Below are 15,709 nucleotides of genomic sequence, written 5' to 3'. Positions count from 1 at the left end.
AGCAAGCAGAACAAAAGAAAATATAATAATCCATTTAAATAAAGAATCTCAAAGTTATACTCACTGCTGGTAGAGGACATACGGCTGTACTCAGACCTGCAAGACAAAAAAATTTAATTGGAATGTATTAAATCTAAAAGACATAATGAAAAATTTACCCACTTAGTGGGTAACTGACTAACACAGTGCTTATTGAAATTTTTAATGCCCATTTAGCACTGGTTTTGTGCTAAAAGAGTAACTGGAACAGGTTTTGAATGATGCTTCCGAAACACTGGCATCTCGTGTGAATTTTTAAAATATGTAAGTAGAATGAGTAAAGTAACTGTGGTTTTATCTAGGGGTTATTCATGCTACCTAAATCTAGGTAAGAAAATAAAAGCTCAGAAGGCTCTCTAAAAGGAAGAAATAGTCTGCTTCAGACACAGGTTAGAAGTCTAGACTTTGACTCAACTGCCCTCCTTCCTCATTTTATGTCCTCTAAAAGCTGCTTTGCAGATTATGTTTTTTGGAGTTCTTTTTAAGAGAACTCTATTTGATGAGCAGAATTTTTATAATTTCACAGTCACAACTTTCAGAGAAGAAAAAAAAAAGAACGTCAAAATTGAAACATTTAGATGACAAAGCTTTTTGCTTTAGTAGACTATTTTCCTCTTGAAGACATCTCAATAAAACTATACAGCCATTGGTTCTAGTTCACTGCATACTGGATTATCTATGAGAAAATCAGAGCAGGTAAGTATTTTGAGCAACACTGCAATAATTTTTTGGGCTGCATATAAACCAATCTCCTGAAAAACCCATTCTAAGCTGATTAAAACATAGCCCATTTATGTCCTGAAGATTCAGAAATAATAAGATGAAACAAACTTGCCATCACTTAATATTTAAAGAAAAAAAAATAATTTCCACTGCGGAGGTCTTACCTATGATCTTTGAGTCTTTGGGTCTGGAGTTCACAGCTACACAGCCTCTACCCTCACACTTACTGGGGTTCCCAAAACAGACCCCATGCACCAGAGCACTTTGCAGTGCCCTGAGCAGGCAAAGTGCTTGGGAGCCCTAACACAGCTCTTGGATTCAAACGTAAATGTTTGTTTTACATAATAGTTGGAGCAAGTTTGCAACATTGCTTTAAATTGAAGAAACCACATGAGCCTTGACTCCCAAGAGATGTGTGTGGAAGTAGATACCAGCTAAACATATTCTCAGGATACCCTCATACTCTAGGCTCTCAGGCAACCAAGGGAATAAAGGACATCAATCTCACATATCTATAGTATCTGCTTTTGATTTTAATATGGACATATATCTGCAGAAGAAAAAAGCCATTGCAGTCATCCCCATATTTCACAGCTTTGCATGCAGTACTCTGCAGATCAGATGCCAAAACTACTGGTTAGGTGAGAAGATAATGAGGAACTACTCCCAGCTCTTGCCAATCTTGCTGGACTAATGAAAGATGACACAACCTGAATTTTTCACATTTTTCATGAAAAAGGATTCACCAATACCATCAAGTGCCATGAAGTTACCATAGTTTTTGGAAAAGATCTGGGCAATGCTGGGGAAAGAGTTGCTGGTGGGGGCTGGCAGCTCTCCCTCACTCACTCCTCTTTGCTAATCCTGTACCCCCAGCCACTTTGATAAGGCCAAGGAGCAAAGAAACATCTTTGTTCTACTGGTAGAGACCACGGGTTTAGGTCATTAGCAGGCACTCTCAGGCACCCCATACAGGGCTGCTCCACAGCACCTCCCCCATGAATTGAGTGCTACCCCTCAACCAGTCACCCCCAGGACCCTTATGTAGCTGGGAAGGGCAGAGGCAATAATGACATTGTTGTTCTGAATGTGGCCTCACTGCCCTCTGTGCAACAACAATTTACACACCAAGATGAGGTATTCCCATTTCTTTTGTCTAGTTTGTGCAAAGCAGGGAGCTGGTGTGACCCACAGCAGGCTGGCTCCTCGATCATCAAAGCTCCACAGCACTCATATCTTTTAGCAAGGAAAGGAATCAGGGTTCATTGGCTAGCAGTCACAGTGTTCTGCTGCTGAGCAGTATTCTACCTTTGACTGGCTACATGATTCTCTCCCCATGCCATGATCAGCCTGAGTCACCTCCTTGAGTCAGTTTCTTGAGTCAGTGGGCTGGGAGCTGATGGTCATGGTTTCCCCTGACAAAACTGCTTTGTACCCAGTTAGAGCTGACTTCAGCACAGTTGCTGAAATTAGTTGGCTTTGTTAATTTCTTCCTTATCTTGTGAGTTCTGCCAAATGTCCTTCTGTGTTCTTTGTGCCCACTATCAGCAGCACATCCCTCTCCCCAAGCTTTGCTAACCTCCCCTAGATCTGAGATCACTGAATAACATGAAGCCCTGAAATTCACCAAGGCAATTCTACTGACTGATAAATTTTAATTTATCTTTCTAACACCTGGACATCAACATGAGCATGAACTTCTTGTTCCTGCTGCTGGGCAAGGTACACACCACTGGTCTGGCTCTGGACCAAGGGAAAGTGATGCCAGGGGCTGGCTAAGGTGCTATGCAGGCCATAAAACCACACAGTATTTTCAGCAGCAAGTCACATCAGTGTCACTTGGCACCATGTATATTTGAAAGGGTGTGAAAACTGTGTAATGTGTCACTCTTCATAAGCCTAGGGGCAAGCAATATATATCCAGCTGCCTCCAAGCATCCCAAGCAAGGATTCATTTAGTCTGCACTTCTGTTTGAAAACAGCCTGGGGCTGTCCTTCAATGTATCTGTGTTCAGCAGTTGGCAGCTAATTCAAAATGAATCTGCACTGCTTGTATTTCGGATGGAAGCGAGACAACATTTTGCCTTTTGCTTACTGCAAGTTGGAACAGCATTCTATTACTTCACACTGTTATTTTATTATCCCAAAGTGCTGCAGGCACATTATAGGACATGTAGAATTAATGAGTCCTGAACTGAGGGAGTACATGCAGGACTTTAAAAATGAAACAAGAGGAAAAATAAAAAAATGGGGGTGAGAAAGGAGGAGACAACAGTGTGCTTGGAGACTAATTGCACCGACACATTTTAATAGGCTTTAGAATTGTGTTGCAGGAGATTTTTTTGTAGTTCTAATATGGTTCGAGCTAATATTTAATTCATGTTTGTTGCATAACTGACATCCACAAATTTAAAAACGGGTAATTAGACTCAAAGGCTTATGTCAACCTCAGATACCAAAATGAGGGGTGTACCCTCTCTAAGCTTTCTATTGTCAATAAAAAGAGAGGTCTGAAGTATCTCTCCCCAGCTGTTGTCTAGAAAAGAAGCATACAAAAACCTCATTTCTAATGTAGAACCCTAGACCACGTGTCTAAAACCAAATGGGATGAATATGAGTCTCTCTGTGTGCTCTCAGGGACAACCTGAATCACCTTTTGTTCTCCCTCCAGCTCCTTTCTTTGTCTTGAATCTAGTCCTTGAGAACAAAAAACCCAGTGCTAGCAAAATCATTATTGTTCTCAACATATTAGAAGTAACCATTCAGATTCATGGCATGCATTGGTAAGTGACTTATAAATTAATATTTTTTTCTAAACAGTCAGCTATTTAGGACACTAAATTCTGAAGTTAGTAAAAGTCTTTTAAGCTTTTTAGACTGGCACACACAACATTCCATTTGACAAAATCATGCATTAGAAAAATCAAGTACTGAAATAAACATCTCCTGGGGCATACAAGCTCTGTGGACATCAAGTAACTGTGTTCCTTTCTTTCTTTCCATTCCTGTTTTAAGCATCCTGAGTTTTGGCTTCTATAATTTCCCTTGGGAGAGGATTTTCCCAATAGGATAACTCAAAAGTAAAGCACTCATGTGCTTTAATGGTGACACCTGGGACCACATTGGGGCTCAGAGGTTCCAGGCCTATTACATGGTCTTGCAGCAGGCTATTTCCTCTGCTAGATGTTAGATTATAGATAAAAGGGGAAAAAATCCACTACAGAAAGTGAACAAATAGAGGACTGTTTGCTTTATAGGAACAGAAAGAGAAGAAAAATTATCAAACAGGGTATTGAAACGGTGTAAGGTACTGAAAAGAAAGGCTTATAGCTCAGTCAAAAGACACATCAGTCTGCAAAGAATGTGTGCTCAATGGTCAACCCACCAGCAAAGAGGAGCTGTGAAGATGTCAAAAGCTCCTATTTTTTAGGAATAAAGGTGGGACCTCAGTTCCCATTACCATCTTTGAAGGATCAGACTTGTGCATTATTAGACATGGTTAGAGCATCAGGAGCACAAAAGATATTGAACAATCCTCTGAGATCTGTGTGCACCTCTCACTGCTGATTAGCCATACAGAGCTTCAAAATATCCAAGAGAGGGAAGCATTCCACTGAATACTAGCAAGAAGCTGCTAGTGCAACTTGCAGTTGCTGAATGTGGTCCATAAAAACACTGTAAGCTTGTTTCTTTGGGTAAGAACATGGCTGTTTTACAGCTCTGGCTCATACACAAGCAATGCAGCTACTCCAGCATGATACACTGCTTGGGTTCCTTGGGCACACTGATCAGCTGTGGAACAGCAGCACGTTAACACAGCACTGACAGCTGCAGCCATAAACAAACACTCCCAAGGGAACTGACTGGGACTGAGGCCAAGGGCCGTGGAACAGTCTGCACCTGTACCAGTAAAACCTCTCACCTTCCAAAACATCCTGGCAAGTGGTCTGCTGGGAATGATCCCTGAACCATGGTAATGTGGTAAAACAAGATCCTGGCCCATGGTAAAACATACCCAGAAAAGACATGGGATAGACTAGATGGCTCCATTCAAACTGATGCCATCAAACCGTTTTAAGGATTCAACAATATGGACAACTCTGTCCTGTGCTCAGGGTCACCCCTATGTGCTGTTTAATGAACTGTCATGGCTGGAACCAAGGTCTCTCAGCTATGCAACACCTCCAAAGACCTGCTATGTAAAACAAACACTCTCAAGTAATTCTACCATAATACTATACCCCCATATGCCTGTGGTCTCCATTGCAAGGGCTCTTAATCCCACTCCCCAAAATGAGATAGCAGAAAGTTTACAATTTCTTCTGCTCTCTGCATCCCCTGCTTGCCTAAGACTGATGGAATGGAACCTGCTGGATTCACATTTCCCACATCTTCTCTACCTAGAGTTGTGGCACATTTCACTATTTCATATTAAGTACTGTATTTAACAGGTTCTTTTATTTCCCTCCCTCAGAAAATGCTCCACAGGCACATGGGAGTATTTGATAGCAGATAAAGCCCCAGGCACAAATTAGAAGATTTGGCTTTATAGCTCTGTCCTGGGTTTCTTCTCACCAAACTCCTGCAAATCAAAATCTGCTTCACTAGTACCAGTCCAGCACAAATCTGTTACCCTCATGGTACTTCTGCTTGTACAGTCAAGATGATTGAGATGGAATTACTCACAGCAACTTGTCTCTAAACTCCTTGCTCTGGATTTCTAGGAAAGTGACAAGGACAGATGAAGGATTCCCATTAGGCAGCTCTAACCACTACACTCCAGAGCTTATTACCAACAGCAATGTTTGAGATCCCACGTGAGAGACACCATTGCTGTATAAGGTTTGAAAAGTTGCTTGTCATCTTCCAGAAAGCACCTGATGAGGAAGGACCACCCTGTGCTTCAGTAAGCACAGCTGGCTGCACACCCTGCTCACCACTCCCTCACAGGGCACTCCCAGAGGGACACATCAGGTGGCATTTATCCACCCATCCCAGGCCAGAGGCTGATTTATCCTCCTAAGGTCCTGGTTCTCTTAATTAACAACAGAAGAAGCCTGATTTATACCAAAGATCAAGCCTTCACACAGCTACATTTACCTAAGGTGAACCTCAGTGCTTGCTGGGACCTAAAATTTACGGATATCAGCACAGAGCTCACGGCCTCCAGAATGTGATTTAAAGTCTGTTTCGATCTTGTTTTCCCTGCCTTGCTCCAGTGCTTTCAGACTTTCAGGTCTGCCTGCCCCGATGTTCAACCAAACAGCTTCACTTCACTGAGTAAATCTGGTTGGAAATGGTGCCTCAACCCCAGTTTATGACAAAGAGCTCAACTTTACATTATTCAAATGTCAAATCAGAGACAACCTGAGTATCATGACATATCTGTACTGATGGGTCTATACATGAAGTGAAAGTGACAGCAAAAAAAACCACAGCAAAACAACTCCCAGAACCCAAAGCCAAAACAAAAGAAGCCCCAAGGTAAAAATAGGCCTTAAAATAGCTTTCAACATCAGTGGGTTTGTGTTTCTGAGAGTTTCTCATAGATGGATGAAATATGTGACAAGAGACTGACATGTCAGCTTGAAGGACTGCCATACATAGTTGTCAATGTTGAATTCCTTAAAGCCAGAAGCATGAGACATGAGAGCAACCTCTCACTCCAATAAACCATTCAACTATTCATTTGATAATTTAAGTGACCCATTCTGACTGAGGACACAAATGGATTACAGTGTTCTTGATGTTTTACCTCTAAGTGGGTATAATTTTATATATATATAAATATATAGATTGCCTTATCTTCTATTAACAAGTGTATGTCCTGCTTTAGGACCTCACACTTTTTACTGAACTGCAACAATTAAATAAAGGATTTTTTGATCTGCTTAAGAGATAAGTTAACAGAGGCTCAAATAATTTGTGATTTAGTTAGGATCACACATGCAGCTAGGGAGACCCATAAGGAAAACCAACAAACAAGTACAGCACACTCCAAAACTGAATATAAACTCTGCAAAACTAATTTGAGGAATGAGAGACAGGAGAAAATGTCAAGGAGGCAATAAACACCACAAAAATTAACTGTAAACAAACAGCAATGGATTTTGCTAAAATATGTTACAAATAGCTGCTGCATGGTAGTTTCATAAACATCAAACATCTTGTTTCTCTGTTTTGCAATGGATTTCTCTATATCTTGTTGAGCTCTTAGTAGTTGCCTACTACCAAAAAATACTATGCCCTTCCTTTCTAAAATTCATCCAATACTCAGCAACTAACTATTGTTTAGTTCAGCTCGCATCATCAATATTTACATTTTAAGCTTATTATACAAAAAAACCTCCCCACCAGGTACTTCAGCAATGTTTCCCCACTTTCTCTAAAAATATTAATGATTTATTTTAAATATAAGTGGATAAGTTGCAAATTCAAATAATTTAAATGCTAGAACTTCTCAAAACTTTAAATTACTTCAAAGAAAAAAATGTTTAGGGAAACTTTGAGACAATCAGTAAGTTAATGATTAAAGTGTGGACCTTTTAAGAATGGGCTCTTACAGCTGTCTAAGTGAACAAGTAAACTTCTCCTGGGAACTGTCATGGATGTTGAAGTGTTTAGAACATTGATGCTTAGAACAGAGAAACTACCTGTTTTTCCACACTCACTTGAGATATCAGTCCTGAACACAGTGAATTAAGCTGATGCTTCGTCCTTGATACCAGTGGTAGCCAATCTGTCTTGTTGCCTCAAAATCAGGCATGCCTAACAACTTTCAGAATTGTCTTAGTTTGTCATCTTTGCTCTGCTGTTGAAAGACAGTGAAATAACAGCATTTGCATGGCTTGCAAAATGAAGAAAGTATTAAAATGAATAGTGGAACTATTCATTTTAAGTAACTATTGTTTTTCTCACTTTTTTTTCTTTGCCATTTAACTACAGTTCTGTAAATGTGCGCAAATCCACTACCAAAACTATTACCAGAGAAAGCTCAGTGTCCCCCCTTCTGGATTAAAAGTTTTCAGTAGCAGATAAAATAAGGGGTTTATACTACAATTTCCCCAAATATGTTTCCTGAGAAGATACAACTTCTATAGACAAAGTCTCTCAGATTGAGGATGGTCAAACTATTTCAAATCTCATTAATAAACAGCCAATATAATCTAATTGGCTTATATGTTCTACACCCTTTATTTAGGTACTTGACAGCACCAGCTCAATCCATTCTTATTGGATTCAGGAACTCCAAATATGCTATTTTTGTTCAGCAGACTCTTTGCCAACCCTATTTACCAAGGCAAATGTAGTAAGAGGAACATATTTTCCAAAGGATTAGGAAAATGAAGGGTTTGAATTGTAATTGATCTTGCCTTTAGCAGAGAGTTTTGCCTGCTTTTGTAGCTGGCAGCCACAACAAAACCTTAAGCAACATATGCCCTGTGGAGTAGTTGATGTGTTCAATTTGTTAGCTGCTCTAAGCAGCTTCAGCAGCCCGGGCTCCATGTAAGAGCTCACACATCATTACGTACAATCATTGAGATGACAAGGGCGTGCAGTGCCTGGATGTACTACAGTCACTATCCACTATTGTTCCCCGAGGGACAGAAAGGGACCACTCCATGCAAAACTGTTACTGAATCACTCTGACAGTTGTTCCTCCTTATTCTTTCAGAGGACGATTGCTGAAGCTCAGAATAGTTAATTAATTTTTTTTTTCCCATTGAGTAATTGGAGAAAAAGGAATACAGTTCAATTTAGCAATAGCTGTGATGGGCCTGAGACAAAGCAAATAGCAGAGCTTCTAGTAATAGGGAAAAGCAAGTGCTGTGAACAGTTGGTTTGGTGAGAAAGCTGAAACATAAACATTGTGAAAGAGACATACGCAACATGTTTATCAGAATTAAATAGCTGCTAAACAAAACTAAAAATAATAATTGAAATGCATGGACCCATTGCTTTTCAAAATAAACGCCAGTTCAAAGCACTGCAGTTATTAAGTGCCATATGTCATTGTTCAAATTCCTCAGACAGACTCTTCCACCAACCTATACTTTCCAGTGTCACACATGGGACAGAGATGCTTCATAAAATCATCAGCTTTAGCACCTCATCAACACAGACACAAGCAGCTGTCACGCTGGTCCCTGAGGTCTAAAGGCTAATGTCACCAGCTGAGTCAAATCCTTCCAAGTGCCTGTCCCAAGGAAACCCAGGTTTTTCCATCCCAGATAAACACAGCAAATTAAGTGTGACTTGACCAATCAAGGGGTTTTTGAGCTTTGAACCAGGCATGAGTTCACTGATTACTTTGTCTCCCTTTTACCCACATCCCTAATGGGATCTAACCTGTATCTGGAAAAGAGGCCTGGATTTTTTCCTTTGAACTTCTGTCACATAAAATATTTTAAAGCTTTTACTGTTAGATGTGCCCACAATACAAGGTAATGGGAAAAGTCCTTAATTTCTCAGATTACAGAAGAGATTTAAAAATTATTTAAATTCCTAGCTGGATGTATGAAAAAGATTACCATATGCTATTTTTAGATTTTTATTTGTAATATTGCTACTTCAGTTTTGGTGCTGTTCACCTGACACCACTGTGCAAAGAATCAGCTTTACAGTTTTGCCAGAGTCAGACTAGAGGCCAAAGGAGATGCACTAGGCAAGGAGCTTGGAGAGAAACAGCTGGAGGAGCAAGGAGTGAGGAGAAGGAAGATTCAGGAAAGAAGAGCCTTAGCAGGAGTATGCAGCCTCCTTTTGCCTTTTTGGAGCCAGAGGAGGAGCAGAGGCTCAGTGCCATTCCTGACAAGATACCATGGCAGCAGCATGTAGGGCAGGCTTGAAAGCACTTCCCTTTCCCTCCCACAGAGATGGGCTGAAGGTGTGAGCTGAGTGGGAGATCCCATGGATCGTCCTTGCAGCTCCATTACCTTAGGAGAAGTCATCCAGCTGACACACAGAGCACACCTCTGGCAGCAGGGCCATGGAGTCAGGGGGGAAGTGTCTCCTTGACTGAGATGACACTACCAGCAGAGTTTACAGCAGTTGGTTCACAGGCGAGCACGGGGAGTACCATGACAGCAGCAACCCCCTTGTAGGGTGCCTACAAACCTAACTTGCTTTTGTAGCTGGCTCTCCGTGGTCTTTTTAAGGAGTCAGCTCTCTCTGCCTGCTGCTGTCTGGGTGTCCCTGCCAGGAGGAGCGGACAGGTCCTGGGCACGCTTGCAGACCATCCCCAGCCGCACAGTCCTTGGGATACAGGCTTGTTGCGGCACCAGCGCATCCACAGCCCGCGGAGCTCGAACTCAAAGCCACAGCCACCACCTCTCCGCACGTCCCTCCCCGAGCCCAGCAGGAAGACGGTGGGGACCGCTTCACCCAACCCACGGCGAGCGCCAACTCCCCGGGCAGTGGGAGCAGGGATCCCCTCCCCGCCTCACGCCGGACCGAGTCCCGGGACGGGACGGGAAAGGCGAGGAGACTCGGCGCTGAGCGGGAGGGAAGCTCTGCCCGGGACACGAAGCCGCCCCAGCCCAGCCCCGGCCCCGCCGCTGCCGGGACAACAAGTGCAGCCCTGGCCCGGGAGAGAGAGCCGCCCGCACTCACCCGCCCGTCTCCGCTCCCGAGTCCACGCACTCCTCCTCGCCGCCCGGCTGCTTCTCCATGGCGGCGGCGGGGCTGGGGGGCTCCGCTCCCGCCCTGCCGCCCGCCTGTGCCACGGCGAGAGCGGCGACAGCGACAACAGCGAGAACAGCGAGAGCAGCGGGCGCTGGGCCGGCCCGGCCCCCGCCCCGCGCCGGGGGAGGCACCGCCCGCCGCCTGCAGCGCGCCCGGCACAGCACAGCCCGCCCGGCACGGCACGGCCCGCCCGGCACAGCACAGCCCGCCCGGCACGGCACAGCCCGCCCGGCACGGCACAGCCCGGCACAGCACGGCCCGGCACAGCCCGCCCGGCACGGCACAGCCCGCCCGGCACAGCACGGCACGGCCCGCCCGGCACGGCACGGCCCGCCCGGCACAGCACAGCCCGCCCGGCACGGCACAGCCCGCCCGGCACAGCACGGCCCGCCCGGCACAGCACGGCCCGCCCGGCACAGCACAGCCCGGCACAGCACAGCCCGCCCGGCACGGCACGGCCCGCCCGGCACAGCACAGCCCGCCCGGCACGGCACGGCCCGCCCGGCACAGCACAGCCCGCCCGGCACGGCACAGCCCGCCCGGCACGGCACAGCCCGCCCGGCACAGCGCAGCCCGCCCGCCCTGCGGGACTCTGCGGGCTGCCGCCTCAGACACCGCCTCAGCACCTTCACCCCGCCACTTCAGCCTTTCCAGGGCTAAAGGTGCGGCCCCCCATGTCCGGTGGAAGTTAGGAGAGACTGTTGGATGTGTGGATGTCCTCACTGTCCATCCGGTCCTGGAACACCCGCTGTTACAGCCTTGTATTTGAAGTCTTGCACTGTGCAGAGCTTTCTCCAGCCTCCCTCAGAGCTGCCTGGCACTTGTTCGTTACATCCATCGGATACAATAACTTTGAAATTGCACACAGAAACGGGCAAGGGGTAGTTTCCAAGCTGATGAGAATTGCTATAATGATGCAAAAGGAGGATTAGAAGCATTTTGAATGCTGCCAGTGAGGAAATGCTGATGTAGGAAAGCTGAGTGGTATTGTCTATAAGGCAAGAGTAAAGGGAAAAGTTGTGGGTGCATTCCTGTATCATGTCACACATGTCTACTTATTTTGTATTTGGAATTGAACACCTATTTCTTTCTCCATCACTTACAGAAGTACAAATATCCACCCATGTAGGTGCGAACCAAGATCTCACCCATCCAAAAAATCCCCAAACAACAACAACAGAACAAACAAACAAACAAACACTCCCAGCTCTTCCCTTAATCCACTGATTCTGTTCAGTCTGTGGCAGATTTTGCAAAGGAGGGGCAGAAGTGATTTGTTAGCTCAGCTCTCTAACCTGGGAGACCAGCTCTTTGTCTCTTCTGAATCAGGTTCAAGAACAAAAATGGGATGGTGTGCTCTCTGTGTTCCCCACAATGTAGCTATTGTGGGATAATTAAATCTACCCCATAGGTGGAGGCCTCTTCCTTTAATATTTTGTGGAAAATACTTTGATGAGTTGGAATTTTCTCTTCAAAAATCTCTAACAACCACCGAATTTCTATCAGCTGCAGGAAATGATCAGAAGTAAAAAAAGGTTTTTTAATAAAAAAGAATTTAATAATTTTTTAAAAATTAATAATGATGATTTTCTTATACCTTTTCTTATTTATGTCTTACAAGAAAGAAGAAAAATAGTGAAAATCTTGACATTAAAGACATAAAACCGAACAGAATGTAAAAATATGCTACACAAACCAACTTTCTGTCAGTCTAAGAAATGCTAAACTGGTTTAGTTTGCCACCAATACTTTTATATCTATCCATCTGTGCATTGCATGGCCTTGCTGTCCCCCATTTCAAGCCTGCCAGTGGTCTCACAGGTTGTATATGGCAGCACAAATGAATAGTGACACCTGGCATGGTTTAACAGGCTGGGTGTAGTTCAAGCTACTGTTGTCTCCAACATGGTCCCAGTTCTCTAAAATAATCTGGGTATGGGTAGGACTCTTGTGAAATAAAAGGAAAGGAGAACACCTTGGGAAGAGCTGTCAAGGTGGTCCTGCCATGCTGTAGGAATGACAAATCAGTACCAAACCCCAACGGGCTTATTATGAAACTGGTGAATTCCCATTGCTCCACCTTGGAGAGACACTGAACTCAAGTGCTGTCCTGTGGCCTCCCAGCATCACAGAAAGTCAACCCACTGAGTGTCCTCAGAGATTTTTAGAGGAAACTTTCAGCTTCTACTATTCATCAATCTATTCATCTATTAGGAAAAAAAAATCAGTATAGGAAAGTTGGTGTTTAATTTGTTTTGACTGTCTGATGCATGTCATTTTGAAAGTAGATAAATGATTTCTCATTTTATGTGGAGGATTTCAAATTAACATTCCCATAAATATAAGGATTTAGGTATGGAATAAGCCCCCTAAATAATACCTCTTCCATCCTCCCCCCAGCAAGTTGTTAAAAGCTAGTTTGGACAAACTTCTATAAATGGGGCTCATACAGAGCAGTCCTGTGCAGGCACCTACATAGTAATTCAGAACATATGGAGACAAACTCTCTATGCTTTGTGACTGGTAAACTGCCATCCAAAACAATTTACTCACAAAATGAAATTAGTACAATTTCTTTTAGGACTGGGACCAAAATGCTGTTCTTGTTTGGTTCCCAGCTTGCTAAAATTTGAATCACCACATTCAGGTAGTTAATATTTTCAGATATACCATGTCATTAGGAGATTCCCCAAAGGCTAGACAGGGGCAAAACTGACAACAATTCTTGATTCCCAGCTCAGGGCTATGCTTTGAGTAAACATTTTATTCTCCATCAGTGCAATGGCCACTGATGACCCTGAGCCCCACAAAAGTGGTACTGGTAGTCTCTGTTACCAGGATTGGACAGACCTGCTTCTCTCTTTGATTCTTAGCCTACACACATGCATTTATTTAGCTAGTGCAACTGTGCTTTAAAGCAGGTCACTTTTATTTGCTCTTAAGAGTGGTTTCAATGTGAAATAAACTGACTCTAGCCACCGTTGAACTGATTTAAGATGTAACCAAACCTCCTTAAATATTTAGAAATAGGTTTAGTTAAATTGATACATTTCTGTATATAAAATTTTAGGTGGTCAGCTAATAGATCTTTTCCATTTCTGACTTTTATTATTCTAGTTAGTTTTGTTTAAACACTGGCATATGAGGGGATCTGGAATAGATTTTATGCTGCATTTAAGATTAATTTATTCCATCTGTCCCAGGGAGGGAAAAAAGAAACATTCAAAGGAAATATATAATTAAGATAGTAAGTAAAGCTACCGCAAACTGTAGGTTCTCTTATTTATATATTTGCCCCATTTAACTCTGTTTTATTCTGGTCTTTCACATAATTATGGTGAAAATGAAACTTCTCTGCATTAAATTCCAAGCATTTAAAAGATTTTAATGAATGAGGTGTTAACTCCTTTCCCTTACTTAGGTTTTCTCTGTTACCTGTACTTCACATTATGTTGTCTCTACTATTTCTTGAAAAAAGAGAAATTAAGTTTTAATTACTTTATTATACTTATGATACTGTGATATCAATTTAATGACAAAGATATTAGTGAAAATATTTCTAATTTTTTTTTCAAATTTCAAGCCTTTAATTTAATAGTGGTGGTTAAGAACCCAGACACAAAATTAACAGGAGACTTTGGATCTTCAAAGATACCAAAAAAGTAAATCATTCTGTTGTCAAAACCAAACACTGAGGATGTGAAATGAACATTAGTTCTGCAGGAAGTTCTCTTGCTCCTACTTGCCTAGATCCAGATCTAAAATAGGACTAAAGGTACTTAAAAGAGGATGTAAAGCCAATTCTTATGACTGTATTCAAAACTGTTATCATGGTAAGTCCTACACAGTGGGTAATTAGCAGGTGTCTACCTTCCAAAAGAAACTTCCAATGCATCTGGGGCTGTATGTGCAAATTGCCCAAGATTAGCCATTTAAACTTGTGTCAGCAAAGTTAAGCACTACCTAACTGCAACCTCAATCTGCTATAACCTCTCTCCTCACAGAACAAAATTCAGGCAGCAGATCCTCCTCCATCACACAATGGTCTCAGTAACTGAGAGCACAGTGCAGGGGCAATAGCTGCAGCCTCCAGCTGAGGAAAGGCACATTGGAAAGCTGAAAGATGAACCACATTGAATCATACAGGGACTAAAAGAAGGGGAAGAAAAAGCATCCATTTCCCTGATGGATCCACACTTGGATTCAAATTTCAATATCTTTTCTGGTCCCTGACTTCTGTCTGCTGAAGTATCATCTTTCCTGCACCAGCCGAGAGGATGGAATGCAAGATAAATAGTGTAGCAGAGTAAGGAGAGAGAGGAGAAAAACGTGTCCCTTTTCATGGAACTAAAATTCTGGTGATAACGATGTTCTGTTGGGAAAAAAAGCACTCAGCTATTTTCTTTACATGCAGCATTTGTGATCTCTCCCTTTTTCTGTGCAATTCCAAAACAAAAGAGGACAGATGCCACTGCAGTTCCTTCTGGCATTATGATATAAATTAGAGAGTCCTCTTAGCTTTTGAGGGACAGTCCAAGAACCTAGCTTAGCACAGCATTCACTACCACAGACAAATAACAAAGATGCTAAAGGATGGGATTTTTCATTCCCAACTAAAATCTTTCGAATTGTGCTGTCTCCACCCTCTGCTACCTGACTCTGGAGGCAGAATATTACCCTCTAATAAGGGGTTCTGGATTCCATTCCTGGCACTTTCCACTCTACTCTAGGTATTGCAGTGATGAACTTCTCAGTTTACAGAATCTGGCATTTATAGAAAAGTTTTTCTTCTTTAATGGTCCCCGTGGAAATTAGCCCTCTGCAGGTCAAGGCTTTGTTAACATTCACTGCTGGACTTAAGACACTGGGTTGTGGTTTTAAAAAAAAATGAGACAATTGCAGTTTTGGAAGGAGGAAAATTACGGCTTGGCATGTGGCTCACTCTTCATGCTAGGTCAGCCCTAAAAGGCTGACTTTTAGACTGGTAAATGTTGCCAAAATAGTTGTGGCAGTTTCTCACATAGACTGTTGGGTTGTTTGGATTTTTAAAGGTTATGATAAGGTCAGCTTCATTTGTGGTAGGTCTCAAGCCAGACATCCAACCTCCTAAAATTCTACAATTTTGAGGAAAAATACAACTATGTAATAAAAAGCTGTTTCTTCAAAGCACCAAGGTGAGGGTTTTCAGTGAAGTTTAGGGGAGCTTGGTTCCCTGGTCCCACTCTTTTAAGTTTCATTTGAAAACTGTAGCACACACACTCCTATC

The 15,709-nt window shown here is 42.9% G+C and overlaps 1 protein-coding gene across 1 annotated transcript in view; it reads right to left on the bottom strand.

Annotated features, from left to right (window-relative positions):
• The window catches only part of FAM124A (family with sequence similarity 124 member A), a gene marked incomplete at both ends in the record, with an annotated part of 37,243 nt that extends 26,813 nt beyond the window's left edge, over nucleotides 1–10,430 (bottom strand). Inside the window, 2 exons of the mRNA XM_083855596.1 lie at nucleotides 65–96; nucleotides 10,372–10,430. Coding sequence (XP_083711722.1) covers nucleotides 65–96; nucleotides 10,372–10,430 — 91 coding nt within the window. The remainder of the gene's footprint in view (nucleotides 1–64; nucleotides 97–10,371) is intronic.
• Nucleotides 10,431–15,709: the final 5,279 nt, after the last annotated feature.

This window comes from Zosterops lateralis (genome assembly GCF_965231275.1).
Source record: "Zosterops lateralis genome assembly, chromosome: 2".
Classification (NCBI taxonomy): Eukaryota; Metazoa; Chordata; class Aves; order Passeriformes; family Zosteropidae; genus Zosterops; species Zosterops lateralis.
This window is presented reverse-complemented; position numbering and strand designations above follow the sequence as displayed.